The sequence below is a fragment of the Rhinolophus ferrumequinum genome, chromosome X (genome assembly GCF_004115265.2).
Source record: "Rhinolophus ferrumequinum isolate MPI-CBG mRhiFer1 chromosome X, mRhiFer1_v1.p, whole genome shotgun sequence".
Taxonomy (NCBI): Eukaryota; Metazoa; Chordata; class Mammalia; order Chiroptera; family Rhinolophidae; genus Rhinolophus; species Rhinolophus ferrumequinum.
In genome coordinates, this window is record NC_046284.1 from 40,394,997 (window position 1) to 40,415,474 (window position 20,478).

At 38.5% G+C, this 20,478-nt stretch overlaps 1 protein-coding gene and 1 pseudogene across 2 annotated transcripts in view; both read left to right on the forward strand.

Moving 5' to 3' along the window:
- Window positions 1-1,588: 1,588 nt before the first annotated feature.
- LRCH2 (leucine rich repeats and calponin homology domain containing 2) overlaps window positions 1,589-20,478 on the forward strand; it is a 169,814-nt gene continuing 150,924 nt past the window's right edge. For both annotated transcript variants that reach the window (XM_033112466.1, XM_033112553.1), the window contains exon 1: window positions 1,589-1,931. In XM_033112466.1, the coding sequence (XP_032968357.1) occupies window positions 1,589-1,931 (343 nt within the window). The remainder of the gene's footprint in view (window positions 1,932-20,478) is intronic.
- LOC117030556 (uncharacterized) lies at window positions 15,964-16,080 on the forward strand (annotated as a pseudogene).

Genomic DNA, 20,478 nt, shown 5'->3' on the forward strand with positions numbered 1-20,478 from the left:
TATTTAAGGGAAAATCTGGACATTCCTCCAGAGGCCACGTGATGTTCCAAGGGTCTGTATGAAGTCTTCCCTCAGGCGATGTAGCTCTCCAATGTGGTCATCAACCCAGGAGCAGTGATGACAGTAACCTGGAAAGAATCCTAGGCCATAGAGATTGTGATCAGTAGGCAAGGAGTATTGTGATCAGTAAGCAAGGGGTATTGTGATCATAAGCAAGCACAAGTTTCCGGGTAATTGTCTAAAGCAATGAACTGGACAGGGGACATTTCAAGCTCAAACCGCAAGGAGGGAGTTTTCAATTGTTAAGCTCTAGGGCAGGTAGAGGCGAGGCCAGAGACATTGCAAGGCTGTTTTGCGGGGATCCCAACCGGGCCCTGTTTCAATTTCTTGCAACATAATCATTTTCATTAACCTGTATGGCCACAAAGAAATTTAGACAAGTTGTAAATCATATACGGTGTGTGTGTGTGTGTGTGCGCGTGTGTGTATATACACATATATATAACATATATACATATATACACATAAAATATACATATATATATATATATATATATATATATAAAATGTATACACATATAAAAATTTTTTCCGAAGTAGAGTTCTGCTGCTTTGGGTAGATAGGCATAGGCAGATAAACTTTTGTGGAGGTTTTGCTAAAACATGAGATTGTTGACAGCTTTATTCGGTAACTTTACTGGCTATTTGTGAAAATGATTTGGTTGGGTTCAGGTTCTGAGATTGAACTCTTAAAATCCAAGATTGATTAGTTTCATATTCCCAGTGTTGAATCTTCAGAATTCCACCTAAAACCAAAACCTGTATTTGAAAAATAAATTTTAAGGTTGTTTCATGATCAAAGAGTTTTCCACCAGCTATACCGACATGATGGGAAGAAATTGATGGGAAGAAATTCGAGATATTTTGGAGATTTTGGCACAACTTCAAAGAATGATAGAACAGAATGCAGACACACACTGAAACGAGAGGCTGTCTTGACAATATTTAAAAAGCCTTTTCTTATTTTGGAATTCTAAATTATGGCAAAACTCAGACATGCTTAAAACTCAGTTCTGCACCAGTTTTCCTCCCCAAGTGTTCCCAATCATTTCTCTCCGTAATAACACTGGTAAACGATTCTTGAGGCATTTGTGGTGTTTCAATAAGGTGGCTGTTAGTACGAAATGCTGTTTCAATATATTCTGAAACGAATCCCTTTCATCCCTATCTAATGTATTTCCCTTTGTTTCGCAGAACGAAAAAGGGGAAGCAACTCAGAGATTGGGGTACACATCGCTAATGACGTATAGTTAAGCTGGTGTCACTTCGCAAGATGTTGGTACCCAAAGCAGCGGAACCAGGATTCAGCATCCTTCCTCTGATCACACATTTCTTAAAGCAATCGTTTTGCACATTTCAACACCCTCTCTTCCCTCCCCAGCACCTCCTTCAAGCCCGCCCCCCTGGTTCCTTCCCCCTCCACCTCGCCCCCGCCACGCTGCCCCCAGCCTGCGCATGCGTTCTAGGAATTCCCTACACTCACGGCGCACGCTGAGTATTGTCGGGGGCTATTCTCTCTCTCAGGAACATGGCGGCGAGTCAGGGAGGTGGTGGTTGCAGTGGGGGCGGCGGTTGTGGTGGAGGTGGAAGTAGCGGTGGCAGTGGAGCGGCCGGAGGAGGTGGTGGAGCCGGAGGGGGAGGCGGCGGCGGCGGGACCCTGGTGGTGCCCATCCCGGTACCGACTCTTTTCGGCCAGCCGTTCCCTAACGGGCCGCAGTGGAACCCGGGGAGCCTGCAGCCTCAACACACCGCGAGGAGCCTGGACCGGGCCCTGGAGGAGGCGGGCAACTCCGGCATCCTCAGTCTCAGTGGTAGGAAACTCCGAGACTTTCCCGGCAGCGGCTACGACCTGACCGACACCACCCAAGCAGGTGACAGGACGGGCACGGGGTGGTGAGGAGACTCTGGGCTGAGAACAAGGAGGTGGAGGGAGTGGGTGAGTGGGTGGCTGCGTGGCTGCGTTGTTGGACTCTGCTGCTCTGGGCGGGTGCGCGGGGCAAGCGAGACTGACGAAGTCGGAGCTGCCTGTTCTGAATGTGGGGGGCAGACAAGGGAATAGGAGAGTGGGGGAAGGAATGCGGATTGAAAGATGTGTGGAAAGCCGGTGGGCTGTGAGGGGTGAAAGAGCATTATTGTTAAAGCGAGGTTGCGCAGTAAGGGGTGGGGAGGGAGGTAATGACACCTTCCTTAACGCACTTCTTCCAACTCTCCTGAATGTTCCCATCTTTCCCGGAGGGGGGAAAAAGAGTGCATAAAATCAAAATCTATACATATTATATTCTTTAAAGGCATGCATGCTGCAAGAATGGTATATCGCTTTCCATAGTACAGCAGCAATATTGCCACGGTTTTTCTGTATTCTTATTTTGTGTGTTTTAATCATTTTAGAATATTCTTGCCTTCTTGTCACGTATACCTTGAAGACTGAGATTTTTCATTTTCCTGGTGTTGAGAAGGTAGTGGTGGTTAAATTAGTATTTGCTGCAGTCAAATTAAATCATCAATCACTTAGGTGTCGTCTCCTTACCCGGGGCAACAATCCTTGTTTTGAGTTATGTTAGAGTCTTAATTTTTATAGCAGAAATAGCCAGAAATTTTAAGGGCATTTTTGAGAAACATAATTAACTCTCTTCTCTGTGGAGTTGTGGGTTAATGGTTTATCATTTTGGATGAGAAATTGGCTATTGTAGTGTTCTTCAAATACTCTCTGGGACTCTTTGTTGTGGATGGCATTTTTTTGTTACGAACACACTCCCCTCTGCCTTACAAACCAATGCTGATTATTTTAGGTGTGTTTTGGTGTTACGGAAGGGTTTTTTGCTTTTTATATCTTTGAATTTGCTATTTAAATTTCCGTTTTCATCTGCTTTGCTGAAACAAATCATGGACAAAATTATTTCAATAGATGTAGTAAGTTTGAAACAATATAGTAAGTAAATTCACCCATAATGAGAAGTTAATAAAAGGCTTCTTATTTTCAGAATAACACTATTTCAGTATATGCAGTTTCTGGATTTTAAATCAAGGTATGTGTTTGGAGGAGGGTGGGGAGGAAGAAAACCTAAAATTGAAGCCTTCCACCCAATCATTCTTTTAGGAATTATCCTAAGAACTAAGAATGCATAATTGATCACTGATTTTGTAGTATTTGGAAAGCATGCTTGAGTATTTACTCCTTTACTCTGAACAGATTTCCTAAGCAATACTTTTACATGTTCATGAATACATTGGCAAGATATTATACTACTTGGTATGTTCTTCAAAGGCTTCAAGAAAAATGGTTTCAGACTGCATCATTATTGGAATATATTGTTTTGCTTATTTTTCTTCATAACCTATAATGGATCTCCCTAGGACAAAGTTTAAGCATCCTACCTTGGCATTCAGGGCTTTCACTGTTTCTGGCTCCAGTTTATTACTGCAACCTTACCTTCCCCAAAGCATAGAACCCTCTGTTACAACTAGGTCTACTCCCTGTCCCTCAGATATATTTTCTGAATTTCTGCCTCATTTTTGTAGAAAGACATCCACATGCTTCCGATTTCCTTCTTTTCTCGACCTGTTCAAGACCCAGCTTTTCCAAGAAGCTGTCTCCAACTCCTGTTTCTTTGAATTCCCATGGTACTTACTGTCTTTACTGCTTACTTGCTAGTGCTGGCTTTATTTTCTTTTTATGTTTGTCTTACTGTCCCTGAGAAGATGGATAGCTCCTTAAAGGCAGGGAATAAGTCACGTACTTGGTCAGTCTTCTCATTATATATTGTTTATATTGTACTTGATAATATTTTTCATAAATACGAATATCATGTGGTTATAATCTTTCGCTTTTAAGCCTTCAGTTGGTTTTCGGAGGCAAGCATTAACAGAACGCAGAACCATGTTTGTTCTTGGTAAAGCATTTGTTCATCAAACTTTATCAGAGTCTACAGTAACACAGGACTTTTTGAGATAAGTCCACTTCATTTTACTCTTTTTCCCCAGTTGAATGTATGTTCCTTGTGGGAACACTTCAAAATTTAAATGAGAAATCTGAGGGACTCATATGCCATTTTTGGACGAACTTCAGCCACGAACTGTTTAGGGGCAATGTTTTGGTATCTAAAGAGAATAGTATCCATTATGTATAAAGGAAGGTACGTATACTGTAATTGAAGAAAAATGGAGCATGTCTGAGATTATACATACGTACAAAGACATACACACAAACATATACATACATATATACTTGTACATTGCATATCCTTTGATGAAAATAGTTTCTTGTTCATGCTGTTATACTTAAAATGACTCTCAGTGTGATAATGTTTCAGATTAGACAACCATATAATGGTTTATTGGCTTGGGAAGAGACTGGAGGAAAGAAAAATAGGTAGGAAGCTATTTTATTAATCTAAGTGTGAGGTGGTGAGAATCTGGGTTAAAACAAAATTGGTAAAAAGGGGAAATTGATAAATTTCAAAGGAAGTGGGGAGGGCTTTTTGCATTATTTTGCTGCTCCTTACATATACATAAGATAATATAGGCCAGTGGTTCTCCACCTTGGCTGCACATTAAAATCTCAAGGGAGTGTTTTTAAAAAACCTGTGCCTGGGCCCCACCCAGGACCAATTAAATCAGAGCCTCAGGGGCCAAGAGTCTTGTTTTATTTTTTTTAAATGTCTTCCCAGGTGTTTCTAATGAGGAGTCAGTGTTGAGAAACTAAAATAGCTCACTTTTAGGCACTCAAGGAATATTTATTGTTTGAGTGATTGAGAACATTGCTAAAAGTTTAGTGACTAATATAAAGCCACTTGTCAAGAGAGTCAAAAACCCAGACTAGGAGCTAAGTATTCAAGTTCTAGTTCAATATTCTTTTTAGTAGACTTGAGTGAAGCAGAGACTCATTTTATTTTCCATCATATTATGTCGATAGTGAGTAGAAACATACCAGGAAGCTATAGTTTCTTCAGTTCCCCTGTATTACTCTGGTTTACATATAATACTGTTTGATAAATTTGCATTAAGAAAATAGTGCCTCCAAAACATGTAGCAGCAAAATCTTCTTTTCTCTACTATTAACAGTCTTGCTATGAGTTAAAATGGATAATAGGTAGCAAATGGATAGATGGCAAAATTTATCTCTTTGGTGTCTTTTACCTCTTTTTACATTTCTGGTGTCTGTTCTTCACCTGCTCTGTCCTTCCTCCTGCTGCTGTCCTTGTTTCTTTTTTTCTCTTCAGCCTCACTGCCCCTTCCTTTGCTGGGATGGAGCTCACAGATAATTATGGGAGTCTCTCCAGGAGATGAACATTTAAAAGGGAGAGTTTGCTAATTTACTTAAATCTCCAGTTGGTGGTTTGTGTTTGTGACCTTTTTGAATAGATCTGCTTTCCAGATACTTTTTGATTAAAATCCTCACCCATATAAAGACATAAAAACAGAGATTAGAAAGTTGGTAAACCATTTCAGAAAAGTAGCTGACTCTTGCTGTAATGTCTTGTCTTTAATGGTCTGTAAATAAGCTTGGCAAGACAAAGGAAAATTGCCTAGATTTTTTTTTTTTTTTTTTTTTTAGTTTTTCTGGATACTGTGATAATTTGTTGACTTTAAGAAAACTTGAAAACAATTTTAATGACTACCCTAACGAATCCTGAAACTTCATATTTGACTTTGTCACCAGTGCTACGAATAAGTCTCAGCCTACTTGCAGCTGTGCCATCTGCTTCTTCATACCTTTTTATGTCTATAAACAATAGGTCTGTGAAACAGATTTAGGAATTCTTACATATACCAGATTTTGCTGTGTCCTGGTTAATCACATGTTTTCCTGTAAACCAGGAGTGAACTCTAGTATTTCCTACATGTGCTGGTTCACCTCCTCAACTGTGGGGCATGGTGCATTCATTGTATCAGGTTGTAAAATGGAGCCAGATAAACTTTGCAGCATCAGATTTTTTAAAAAACTTGACCTTATTTTTTTAGAGCAGTTTTAGGTTCACAGCAAAATTGAGCAGAAAGTACAGAGAGTTCTCATATATTTCCTTTTTGTACACATGTATACCCTCCCCCATTATTAACATCCCCCACCGCAGGGGTACATTTGTTAAAATTTATGAACCTATATTGACCCATCATAATCACCCAAAGCTCCTGGTTTACATTATGGCTCACTCTTGGTGTACATTATATGGGTTTGAACAAGTACATGACAACACGTATTTACCACTAAATGTTATATGAAATAGTTTTACTGCCGTCAAAATCCTCCGTGCTCCTCCTGTTGATTCCTTTCTCTCCCCTGGCCCCCAACTCCCGGCAATCACTCATCTTTTTATTGTTGCAGCATCTGATTTCTTTACATAGGTGAAGGCTCTCTCAGTGCATTCAGTGGAATGAGTTTGTGATTGTGATTTTGTGCCCTGATTCAAATATCTGCCTTCCTTTATGTAATAAATATCTTCTTGAAAAATCTAATGTGAAGCACATTTTTGACAGTTGACTCATATTTTAATTGCTCTGGATTGAATTTGATTTGCTGGACTTTGTAATGATTTTATTCAGTAATTCTTCTATAGCATAAATAGTTGCCCTTTAATTTCTTTCTTTTGCAAGTTAACATTTTAAAAGAAAATGTTATCTTAAACTGGAGGGTACATCCATCATTCAAGTAATACCATTTATAAAGCTCTTTATAAATTTTGAAGCACTTTTCATGGACTGTGTTTCCCCAAAAATAAGACATACCAGGGCCATCAGCTCTAATGCGTCCTTTGGAGCAAAAATTAATATAAGACCCGGTCTTATATAAGACTCGGTCTTATAATATACCCGGTATTATATTATACCCGGTCTTATAATAAAATAAGACCAGGTCTTATATTAATTTTTGTTCCAAAAGACACATTAGAGCAGATGGTCTGGCTAGGTCTTATTTTTGGGGAAACACAGTTTATTATCTTATTGTATCTTGGTAATAACCCTGTAAGCTTGGCAGAATACATAGTAACTACTCCTTGTTGAGACAGGTTAAGTGATTTGTGCAAAGTTAAATGACTATTGTATGGCGGAGTGTGGGTCAGAGACTGCGTTTTCCAATTCTGGCTCTCACCATTCAGTGTTAATTCCATTGTAACACATTCTCTCCTTATAACAAAGCTATTATTAAAATAAACACAGAGACATCATAAAAATGATGTGAACCTATATTGACGCATCATAATCACCCAAAGCTCCTGGTTTACATTATGGCTCACTCTTGGTGTACATTATATGGGTTTGAATAAGTACATGACAACACATATTTACTCATGCTCAGAGGCATGAGGTGAGCCTCTGTAAATCTCCCCTGGAATTTACAACAATAACTCCACAAAGGATTCCCTGCACAGCAGACAGGCAAGACGAAGAGGCCCACTACTGAATTCACCTAAAGGTGGGCAAAATCACGTGAGCAGGGGAGGAGGAAAGGGAGAAGTGCGGAGATGGAGCCTCACAGGCGCAGGAGGCAGACATAGCTCAGTGCTCCGAGCTCTCTGCATCCCAGAACTACCGCAGCTGTGGGAGAGGGAAGACTTCGGACTACTAGGGCTCCGTTTATGGCCCACAGAGCCGAGGGGACAGCATATAACACGGCTGAATCCAATGCTCATGGCAGAGACCTCGGAGAAAAGACTGAGGGAAGAAAGCTGAAAACGGTGGTTTAAGCCCTCACTGGTGAGCAGAGAATGGAAACCTTAGGCACTGAGACTAGCTGCCGCCTCCCTACCTGCCCAGAGCTTGCCCCGCCACCACCTGGCCAGTGCTAGAAGCGGAAGAGTAGCAGTGTGTCAGATCAAAAGAACAGAATATTTGCTGTCCTGAGAACTGTGGACCGCACACAGATTCACAGCCCAACTAGTTCCGGCAGAGGGGAGGGAGCTGTGGAAGCAGGACCGGCTGTGGTGGCGGTCACCGCCAAAGCTCTGGGCCACCTCTCACAACTCACCCTACCCCTAGCCCCACCTATCTGGGCGGATCCCTGCAGGAGTAAACAGAATTGCTGAAACATATGGGCTCTGAATCTGGTGCAGGAAGAGCTTTGGAACTTCAAAAGCTCTCCCCATACCCACACGGACACTGTGCCCTATGACCAAGCGAACTATTAACAGAGGAGAAGCCCATCTCCCAAGGAATCACCCCAGTGTGCGAGAAGCTGGAATAGTGCAGAGAAAACATAGCACTACCGTGTGAGAGAAACAAAAGGCTGCAGTCGGAGAGAAAATAAAACATTCTACCAACAAGTACTGGAAAACAAAAGAAAGACCTCTTCCTATCAACCTGTTGCAGAAACCACTCCTGTAGATGTCTAGGAAGAGAAATAATAAATCAGTAATTGCCATGAATAACCAAGGCAACAAGATGGCTCAGAAAGAAAGTGAAAAGTCTCCAGAAAAGGAACTTAAAGATATGGAAATATGTGACTTAACGGACAGAGAATTCAAGATTGCAGTTCTGAAAAAACTCAACGAGATGCATGAAAACACAGAAAGGCAGTCTAATGAACTCAGAAACACAATCAAAGAACAACATGAGCATTTTACGAAAGAGATTGAAATTTTAAAAAAGAACCAAACAATTTCTGGAGATTAAGAACTCGGTAGAAGAAATTAAGAATGAAATGATCAGCTTAGTAGAGTTGACCAAATGGAGGAAAGAATCAGTGACATCAAAGACAGAAACTTGGAAATTATACAGATGGAAGAAGAAAGAGACTTGAGACTTAAAAGAAATGAAAGAACTCTACAAGAACTTTCTGACTCCATCAGATAGAGCAATATAAGAATAATGGGCATACCAGAAGGAGGAGAAAGAGACAGGGAACAGAGAATATATTCAAATTGTTGATCAGAACTTCCCAAACTTGTGGACAGAACTAGATCCTCGAATCCAAGAAGCAAATAGAACACCTAATTACCTGAATCTCAACAGGCCTTCTCCAAGGCACATTGTATTGAAGGTGTCTAAAATCAACGACAAAGAAAGAATCCTCAAGGCAGCCAAGGAAAAGAAGACGGTAACCTACAAAGGAAAGCCAATTAGATTATCATCAGATTTTTCAGCAGAAACTCTACAAGCCAGGAGGGAGTGGAACCAAACATTCAAACTATTGAAAGAGAGAAATTATGAGCCAAGAATAATGTATCCAGCAAAGATATCCTTTAGACATGAAGGAGGAATAAAGACCTTTCCAGACATACAGAAGCTGAGGGAATTTTCTAATACACGACATGCACTACAAGAAATGCTAAAGGAGGCTTTTCGACCACCATCATCAACAGGGACAACTTGTGGCAACCAAAACATAAAAAAGGGGAGAGTAAAGGCCTGAACCGGAATACGGGAATGGAGAAAGTAAGCGTGCTAAAGAAAATGGAATACTCTAAATATCAAACTTTCTTTTAATTAAACTTAAGGGTAACCACTGAAGAAAAATCCAGAACTGAAATACATACTGCAATGAAAGAAGAAACAGAGGGAAACATCATAGAATACCACCATATAGAAATAATAAACAACAACAAAAAGGCAAAGAAACAATGGAGACACAGCCTTACCAGAAAACTAAAGATAGAATGACAGGAAATCCTCACATATCAATAATCACCCTAAATGTAAATGGACTGAACTCACAAATCAAAAGGCACAGAGTAGCAGATTGGATCAAAAAACTAAACCCAACCATATGCTGTCTGCAAGAGACACATCTCAGCTACAAGGACAAGCATAGACTCAAAGTGAAAGGGTGGAAATTGACACGCCAAGCAAATTGTACCCAGAGAAAAACAGGTGTAGCCATAATGATATCAGATGAAACAGACTTCAGGGTGAAAAAGATAACAAGAGACAGAAATACAAAGGATCATCCAAGAATACTATGAAGGACTATATGCCACCAAATTCAATAACCTAGAAGAAATGGGCAAGTTCTTAGAAACATAGCCTTCCAAGGCTGAACCATGAAGAACTGGAAAATCTAAACTGACCGATCACCAGTATTGAAATTGAATCAGTCATCCAAAACCTTCCCAAAAGCAACAGTTGGCTTCACTAGCGAATTCTACGAAACCTTCAAAGAGGATCTAATGTCAATCCTGCTCAAACTCTTCCAAAAAATTGAAGAAGAGACAGTACTCCCCAACTCATTTGATGAGGCCAACGTTACCCTGATACCACAACCTGGTAAGGACAACATAAAAAAAGAAAACTACAGACCAATAACTCTGATGAATACAGATGCAAAAATCCTAAACAAAATTCTAGCAAATCGAATACAACAATGCATTAAAAAGATCATCACGACCCAGTGGGGTTCATCCCCGGGGCACAAGGATGGTTCAACATCCACAAATCCATCAATGTGATACATCACATAAACAAAATAAAGGACAAAAATCATATGATTATATCAATTGATGCAGAAAAAGCATTTGACAAAATACAACATCCATTTATGATTAAAACACTTAATAAAATAGGTATAGAAGGAAAATACCTTAACATAATAAAAGCCATATACGACAAGCCCTCAGCTAGTCCCATAATTAATGGTGAGAAACTGAAGCTCTCTGCTCTACGTTCAGGAACACGACAGGGCTATCCCCTATCACCTCTGCTTTTCAACATAGTGTTGGAAGTCCTTGCCAGAGCAATCAAGCAAGAGAAAGAAATAAAAGGCATCCACATTGGGAATGAAGAAGTTAAATTATCACTCTTTGCAGATGACATGATGCTATATATAGAAAACCCTAAAGACTCCGTCAAAAAGCTATTAGAAACAACGAATACAGTCAAGTTGCTGGCTGCAAAATCAACGTACAAAAGTCCATTGCATTCCTATATACTAATAATGAAATCTCAGAAAAAGAAATACAAAAAACAATTCCTTTTGCAATTGCAGGAAAAAGAATAAAATACCTAGGAATAAACTTAACCAAGGATGTGAAGGACCTGTATGCTGAAACCTACAAGACATTTTTGAAAGAAATTGAAGAAGACACAAAGAAATGGAAAGACATTCCGTGCTCATGGATTGGAAGAATCAACATAGTTAAAATGGCCATATTACCCAAAGCAATATACAGATTTAATGCAATCCCCATGAATATCTCAATGGTATTTTTTAAAGAAATAGAACAAAAAATCATCAGATTTGTTTGGAACCACAAAAGACCCCGAATAGCCAAAGCAATTTTAAGAAAAAAGAACAATACTGGAGGTTTCACACTCCCTGACTTTAGCTTGTACTACAGGGCTACAATGATCAAAACAACATGGTATTGGCAGAAAAACAGACACATCGACCAATGGAATAGAATTTAGAACCCAGAAATAAAACCACATAAATATGGACAGATTATTTTTGACAAAGAAGCTAAAAACATACAATGGAGGAAAGACAGCCTCTTCAATAAATGGTGCTGGGAGAATTGGAAAGCCACGTGCAAAAGAATGAAACTGGCCTGCTATCTGTCACCATGTACCAAAATTAATTCAAAATGGATCAAAGACTTAAGCATGAGACCTGACTCAATAAACTGCATAGAAGAAAACATAGGTACTAAACTTATGGACCTTGGGTTCAAAGAGCATTTTATGAATTTGACTCCAAACGCAGTGGAAGTAAAAGCTAAAATAAACGAATGGGACTATCTGAAACTTAAAAGCTTCTACACAGCAAAAGAAACCATCGACAAAATAAAGAGGCAACCAACTGAATGGGAGAAGATTTTTGCAAACACTGCCTCCGATAAGGGGCTGATATCCAAAATATACAAGGAACTCATGCAACTCAACAACAAAAAAAACAACGCAATTAAAAACTGGGCAGAGAACCTGAAGAGACATTTCTTCAGAGGACATACAAATGGCAAATAGACATATGAAAAAATGCTCAACGTCACTAATCATCAGAGAAATGCAAATAAAAACCACAATGAGATGTCACCTCACCTCAGTCAGAATGGCTGTCATCAACAAGAGAAATAGTAGCAAGTGTTGGAGAGGCTGTGGAGAAAAAGGAACACTCATACACTGTTGGTGGGAATGCAGACTGGTGCAGCCTTTATGGAAGGCAGTGTGGAGGTTCCTCAAATAATTACGAATAGAATTACCATCTGACCCAGCAATCCCTCTCCTGGGTATCTACCCAAAAAATCTGAAAACATCTACACATAGAGACACGTGTGCTGCAATGTTCATTGCACCTATGTTTATGGTGGCAAAGACATGGAAACAACCAAAATGTCCTTCGATAGATGAATGGATAAAGAAGTTGTGGTATATATACACAATGGAATATTATTCGGCGGTAAGAAAAGATGATTTAGGAACATTTGTGACAACATGGATGGATCTTGAGAGAATAATGCTAAGCAAAATAAGTCAGACAGAAAATGCAGACAACCGTATAATTTCACTGATATGTGGTATATAAGCCAAAAACAACAAAAGAGCAAGACAATCAAATGAGAAACAAGAACTCATAGACACAGACAATAGTTTTGTGGTTACCACAGGGTAAGGGGGTTGGGGGGTCGGAGATGAGGGTAAGGGGGATCAAATATATGGTGATGGAAGGAGAACTGACTCCGGGTGGTGAACACACAATGGGATTTATAGATGATGTAATACAGAATTGTACACCTGAAATCTATGAAATTTTACTAACAATTGTCACCCAATTAAGAAAAAAAGGTGTTAAAAAATAAACACTATGCTAGTAAATAGGTTATTCTGAAAAATAAATGCTTGTTTAACTTCATAGATTTTATAATTCTGTTTGTGTTCAGTGTGTTTTGTGCGTTGGTATTGCTTGTCTTTATAGTTTGCATAGCTTGTCATCATGCCTCTCGGGTGATTTTAGAATAGATTCATTAAGGAAGCATTTATTGAACTCCACCTTTGGAAACATGATTATGACTAATAGAAAATAAAGACATGGCTCTTTTCCGTGGTTTATAAAATAATTGAATGGGTTCAGTTATATGTGGAACAATTAGAAATGAATTATAATATATATCAATATTGAAAACTGTACAGTTTTATGTAGTATACAGTAAGTGATATGGAACTCTGGCATAAGGCTTAATCTTATTGGGGGTTCAGTTAGTTTGAGAAAGCTTCCTATAAAGTTAGGTCTTTTCTGATTCTTGAGGTAAACAATCAGTATGGGATCAAGTTTTGATTAGGCAGGAGGGACAGTTGCAGAATTTCAGGGGAGAATTCGTAGGAACAAGAAGTTGAGAAAGACATTATGTGTTAAGGGCTGATGTTAAGTTAGGCTTACTCTGTGTTTTCTCAAACTTTCTTGGAGGCCAAGAGGAGGGAACCGGTGGAGTTCAGTGTTTAAATGCCAGAGGAGGAGGGATGACATTCATTTGAGGACAAAGGAAGGAAGGATAGGGTTGGGGAGCTGTTAGCGGTGGAAGGAAGGAGTAACCTGATCTTTGCTACGATAAAGGTGAAGGTCCATGTCTGGGACATTAATGTCTTAAATTTTAACCTTGAAATAGTGAGGCAGTGTATTCGGTGAAAAGCTTGATGAGCGTAGGAAAGGTACTCAGTGCGAAATTCTTTAAGGAATCAGTATGGAGAATAAGTCGCAGTTTAGAATTAGGACTGTGGTAAGCACTGAATTAGTTGGTTTTTGAATATATGAGCTCATGTTTTCTGAAAAAAAGATCATATATACTGTATGACAGGCAAAAGGACAGAAGTGGTTGGTTGGGATATTTCAGAATTGGGGTTATAGGGACACTTTGATTAAAGTTGAACGTTTAATATTTTGATTTAGATTATTTATAACATAAGCTGAAGCATTTGTATATTTATCATTAGAATTATAAAGGTGGGCAAAACCCAGAACCTTATTTACAAAAGTTAATGCTAGGGACACTTTTCACAAATACAGAAAATTGAGAACTTATAGCTTATTTATTTCTTGGGAGGTAGTATTTGTTTAAGTTCCAACGCACCCAGTGAAACTTTGCAAATGGGCATATCATTGTCAAAGTCTGTCCCAGTAGCCCACACTAAGGGATGCTTAAACTGTGTCATGCCCACCCTCATTCTACAGAGGCTGTTTATCGTGACCTAGAAGGGGAAATTTTTTAGTTTTCTCTTTTTCTCTACACTTTGCGTATATTTAGATACTTCTTGAAGCATTGTTAATACTCTTAATCAATTCTTGCAAGGTTTCAGAAAGTTTTGTCTGCGCTTCCCTTGTATAGAAAAAAAAACCTTATGCTCCAGCGATCCATTTAATGTAATAAAAGAAAACTGTACCAGTCAATTTTATAACAATAATAAGTTTATGTTTAGTCTTGCTTTAAACTAGTGCACTCTTTAAACTAGGTTAAACTAGGTCAAACTTTTAACTTTTAATCTTTACATTTCTCCTATTTCAAATAAATTATAAATTGATAGCATTCCACTTACAGAATAACAATCAATGGACTGTAATGGATATTAAATGATGGATATTTTCTAAGGTATTTTTTGATACAAAATTTTTTAAAGAAAAATTTTTCTTTTTTCTAAATAGGGAAGTAACTCCTTTCCTATTTGTGGAAATTGTTAATTCTGTGTACTCTTTTATAATTTTGTCACTTTACCTTTAAATTAATTACTTCAATCTCTTTCTGTAGAATTTTATGGATAATATTAGGGATTCAAGGTGACAAAAGATAGAAATAAAATAACTGGCATAGACTTTTATTTGAACTCTACCGAGACTAACCAATTACTAACCAATTCTAGAATATTTGTGAATTTGGATTTCACTTAGAAATGACTGTTAGGGCGGCTGGATGGCTCAGTTGGTTAAAGCGCGAGCTCTGAACAGCAGGGTTGCCAGTTCGATTCCCTCATGGGATGATAGGCTGTGCCCCCTGCAACTAAAGATTGAAAACAGCGACTGGACTTGGAGCTGAGGTGCACCCTCCACAACTAGATTGAGGGACAATGACTTGGAGCTGATGGGCCCTGAAGAAACACAATATTCCCCAATTAAAAAAAAAAAAAAAAGAGAAAAAGAAATGACTGTTAAATAATTGTGCCCCTAAGAGACTCTAGAATGTGCAGCCTTGAACTTTTCCCCTCTTAAAAAAGTAATTACAATATGTAAATCCTTAATACTTTGAGCGAATTACTTGGGGATGTCTGTGTCACTGGGAAACCAATTACTTTTAAAGATATTTATAAATTAAAAATAGGAAATTGAGCATAGATAATTGTCTCCTTAAACTGCCTTAATGAGGTTGTAAAACTGGATTTGTCGTATCTATTTTATGTATATGGACAAGGCGTAAAATTGCTGCCTTTAAGGAATTTATGATTTCATAGTAGTATAAAATAAGTACTAATGTATCTATTATAAAGGCTAGGTCAATGATTCACCACCAGGGGAAGACTTGCCCCCAGAGGATATTTGGTAATGTCTTGATACACTTTTGATCATCATAACTTGGGGCTGTCACTGACATCTAGTGGGTAAGGCCAGAGATGCTCCTAAGCCTCCTACAGTGAACAGGACTGGCCCATACAACAAAGACTTACTTACTTGGTCCAAAATGTCAGTGATGCCAAGATTGAGAAACACTGGGCTACAGTAAGATAAATGTTGTAAGTGAAAACAAAGTGCTAATGTACGTTCAAAGAGGAAGAGATGACATCTGATTGTGTTGGTAGAACATCAGAGAGGGCTTAATAAAGGGGATTGAGGTTGGGCCTTGAGGAAGAGTCAGATTTTATAGTTACTCATAAAGACAGGAAACTACATGGGTACTGACATCCCAGAATCTCTTCAAACTCAAAATATCCAACAAGACAAGCAAACAATCAAAGAAACTAACTAAACCAACTCTTGTTATTGAACCTAGGCCACCTAGCTTTGCGCAGTGGCAGGATCGTAGCCAATGAGGTTTATCCGAGGCGCGATTATTGCTAATTGAACCTAGGCCACCTGGTCAGCCAGACCAGAAACTTGGTAATGATTCTGGACTCTTCCACTCCCTTACTCTCCATATCTAATTAGGAACCAAGGCCATAGCTCTTTGAATAGCTTTCAGATCTGTTTCCTTCCTGTCTATTCTCACTGCCATTGTTGTCCAAGTCCTTCTCTCCTCACCTTTAACTGGACCCATCAAAGTTATCCAATCGTCTATTGATTGGTTCCATATCTTGGCTATTGTGAATAGCGCCACAGTAAACATAGGTGTGCATATACTTTTTTCAATTAGTGTTTTGGATTTCTTTGGATAAATACCCAGGAGTGGAATTGCTGGGTCATAAGGTAGTTCTATTTTTATCTTTTTGAGGAACTTCCATACTATTTTCCATAGTGGCTGCACCAATTTGCAATCCCACTAACAGTGCAGGAGGGTTCCCTCCTTGCCAACACTTGTTGTTTGTTGATCTATTGGTGATGGCCATTCTGACAGGTGTGAGGTGAAATCTCATTGTGGTTTTTATTTGTATTTCTCTGATGATTAGTGACGTTGAGCACTTTTGTATGTCTATTGGCCATCTGTATGTCCGCTTTGGAGAAATGTCTCCTCAGGTCTTCTGCCCATATTTTAATTGCATTTTTTGTTTTTTGGTGTTTAGTTGTGTGAGTTTTGTTTTTTTCTTTAAATAAATTTTGGATGTTAATCCCTTATCAGATGTATCATTGGCCAATATGTTCTCCTATTCAGTCTTTTCGTTTTGTTGCTGGTTTCCTTTGTTATGAAGAAGCATTTTCATTTGATGTAGTCCCATCTATTTATTTTTTCTTTTATTTCCCTTTCCCAAGGAGATTTATCAGTGAAAATATTACTAATTGTAATGTCTGAGAGTTTACTTTCTGTATTTTCTCCTAGAATTTTTATGGTTTTGAGTTTTACATTTAAGTTGTTAATCCATTTATTCTTGTATATGGCATAAGAAGTTTCAGTTTTAGAAGGTCCAGTTTCATTTTTTTCATGTTGATCTGTCCAGCTTTACAACCACCATTTATTGAATGACTGTCTTTACTCCAATGTATATTCCTGCTTCATTTGTCATAGATTAATTGACCATACAGGCATGGATTTATTTCTTGTCTCTCTATTCTGTTCCATTGATCTATGTATCTGTTTTTATGCCAATACCATGCTGTTTTCATTATTATAGACTTGTAGTACAATATGATATCAGGTATCATGATACCTCCAACTTTGTTGTTCTTTCTCAGAATTTCCTTGGCTATTTGAGGTCTTTAAACATTTTAGGATTATTTGTTCTAGTTCTGTGAAAAAATGACATTTGTGTTTTGATAGAGATTGCATTGAATCTATAGATTGCTTTGGATAGTATGGACAGTTTAACTATATTAATTCTTCCTAACCATGAATGTTTTATATGCTTCCACTTATTTGATCTTCTTCAAGTTCTCTTTATGGTGTCTTATAACTTTCTTTTCCTTTAATTGCTAATTTTATTTTTCAATGATTTTCATTAAAACATAGCTAAGATACAAAAGTATGTTAGTTTCAGGTGTATACAATAGTTATATATGTGTGTATGTGTGTGTGTGTATATATGTATATAGTATAGATGTATGCAATAGTTTATATACTTAAAGAAGTGATCACCACGATAAGTCCAGCAATCATCTGACACTACCTATTATTGGCACTATTAATACAATATTATTGCCTGTATTCCCTATGCTATACGTTACATCCTCATGACGTATTTGTTTTATACCTGGAAATTTGAACCTCTTACTTCCTTTTAACTGTTCCTTTTTTAAAAAAAACTTTAAATTACAGCTCATGTTCAGAATTATTTTATATAAATTTCAGGTGTACACCATAGTGGTTAGACATTTACACAATTTAAGAAGTGATCTCCCTGACTAGAACCCGCCTGACACTATTCATAGTTATTATCATATTTTTGACTATATTCCCTTCACTTTACATCCCCATGACTGTTTTGTAACTATCAATATTTGCTTAATCCCTTCCCCTTTTTCACCCACCTCCAACCCTCCTCTGGTCTGGCAACCATCAAAATGTTCTCTGTATCTATGAGTTTGTTTCTGTTTTTTGGTTGGTTGTTTTCGTACTTTAGATTCCACATACAAGCGAAATCACATTGCATCTGTCCTTCTTTGTCTGACATACTGCACTCCTCACAATACCCTCCAGGTGCATCCATGCCACTGCAGATGGCAACAACCCATTACCTTCCATGCCCGAGCAATATTCCATTGTATATATGTACCACTTCCTCTTTATCCATTCTTCCATCGACGGACATGCAGGCTTTCTCCACATGTTGGCCATTGTAAACAGTGTTGCAGTGAACACATGGATGTACCCGTCCCCTCGAAGTAGCATTTTGGGGTTCTTCGGATTAATACCCAGAAGTGGGATTGCTAGGTCCTTCTTTGTCTCTTGTTATAGCCTTTGTTTTAAAGTCTATTTTGTCTGGTATAAGTATTGCTACCCCAGCTTTTTTTCTTTCATTTATATTTTCATAAGTTGTCTTTTGCCATTCCTTTATTTTCAGTCTGTGTTGCTTTCGATCTGAAGGGAGTCTCTTGTAGGCAGTATATGAGGTGTGACAGTTAAGTTCGCGAACTTGTTCCTAACCTTTTGTTGATATCAGAGGGATTTTTCATTATGAATTTGTACCAACTGGACAGTTGACCAAGTTTAGTCTTTGGAAGCGCTGAAAAGCCTGAATGAAAAAGGTAGACGATCTGAAATTTTTGCCAGCAATTCATGGCTCTTGCATCACAACAATGTACCACCTCACATGGTGTTGTCTGTGAGGGAGCTTTTAGCTAGTAAACAAATAACTGTATTGGAACACCCTTGCTACTCACCTGATCTGGCACCCAATGACTTCTTTCTTTACCCAAACGTAAATGAAATATTGAAAGGAAAACATTTTAATGACAGGACATCAAGGGTAATATGATTATAACTCTGATGGGCATTCCAGAAAAAGTTGCAAAAGTGCTCTGAAGGGTGGGTTAGGTGCTGGCATTGGTGCATAGCTTCCCAAGGAGAGTACTTTGAAGCTGACAATAGCAATGAATTCAGCAATGAATTCAGCAAAAATTCAGCAATGAAGTATGTATCACTTTTTCTAGGATCAGTTCGCGAACTTAGTAGTCAGACCATGTGTACTACCAGGATTTTTTCCAAGTGAAGTTGTTGTCCTTTCAATCGTAGTTGTGGAGGGCGCAGCTTAGCTCCAGGTCCAGTGCCGTTGTTAGTTGCAGGGGGTGCAGCCCACCATCCCTTGTGGGAGTCGAACTTGCAACGTTGTGGTTGAGAGGATTTGCTCCAACCAACTGAGCCATCCGGGAGCTCAGTGGCAGCTCAGCTCAAGGTGCTGTGTTCAATCTTAGTTGCAGGGGTTGGAGCCCACCATCTGTTGTGGGATTCAAGGAGTCGAACTGGCAACCTTGTGGTTGAGAGCCCACTGGCACATGAGCCACCCGACTGGCCCCCAGCCACTCTGTCTTTTGATTGGAGCGTTTAATCTGTTTACATGGAAAGTATTTGCTGATTGATATGTAGTTATTGCCATTTTATTTATTTATTTATTTATTTACTTATTTATTTCTTAAAGAAGTCCCTGTAAGTTTCCTTATATTTCTGGTACCAGCTGATGAACTTCTTTTGCTTTTTCTTGTCTGAGAAGCTCTTTATCTGTCCTTCGACTACAAATGATAGCTTTGCTGGGTAGATTGATCTTGGTTGTAGGTCCTTACTTTTCATCACTTTGAATATTTCATCTCAGTCCCTTCTTGTTTGCAAATTTTCTGTTGAGAAATCAACTGATAGTTTTATGGGGAGCTCCCTTGTAGGTAACTGCTTTTTTCTTGCTGCCTTGTAAGATTATTTGTCTTTTAACTTTTGGCATCTTAATTATTATGTATCTTGTTGTGGGCCTGTTTGGATTCATCTTGTTTGGGACTCTGTGCTTCCTGGGTTGTATGTCCGTTTATTCAAATAGGTTTTCAATTCATTTCTCTCTCTTGTCTCCTTCTGGTACCTCTATGATGCAAATGTTACTTTAGATGTTGTTCCAGAGGTGCCTTAAAGTATCCTCATTTAAAAAAATTCTTTCTTGTTTTTGCTGTTCTGATTGGGTGTTTTCTGCTACCTTATCTTCTAAATCAGTGATTTGATTCTCTGCTTCATTTAATCTACTGTTGATTCTCTCTAATATATTTTTCATTTCATCTTGTATCTGACGGGTTCTTTTTTATGTTTTCTATATCAATTTCTATATTTCCTATCTCTTGAAGTTCTCACTGAGATCATTGAGTATCCTTGTAACCAGTGTTTGGAACTCTGCATCTGTATAGTGCTTCTCTCTGTTTTGTTTAGTTCTTTTTCTGGAGTTGTGTTCTGT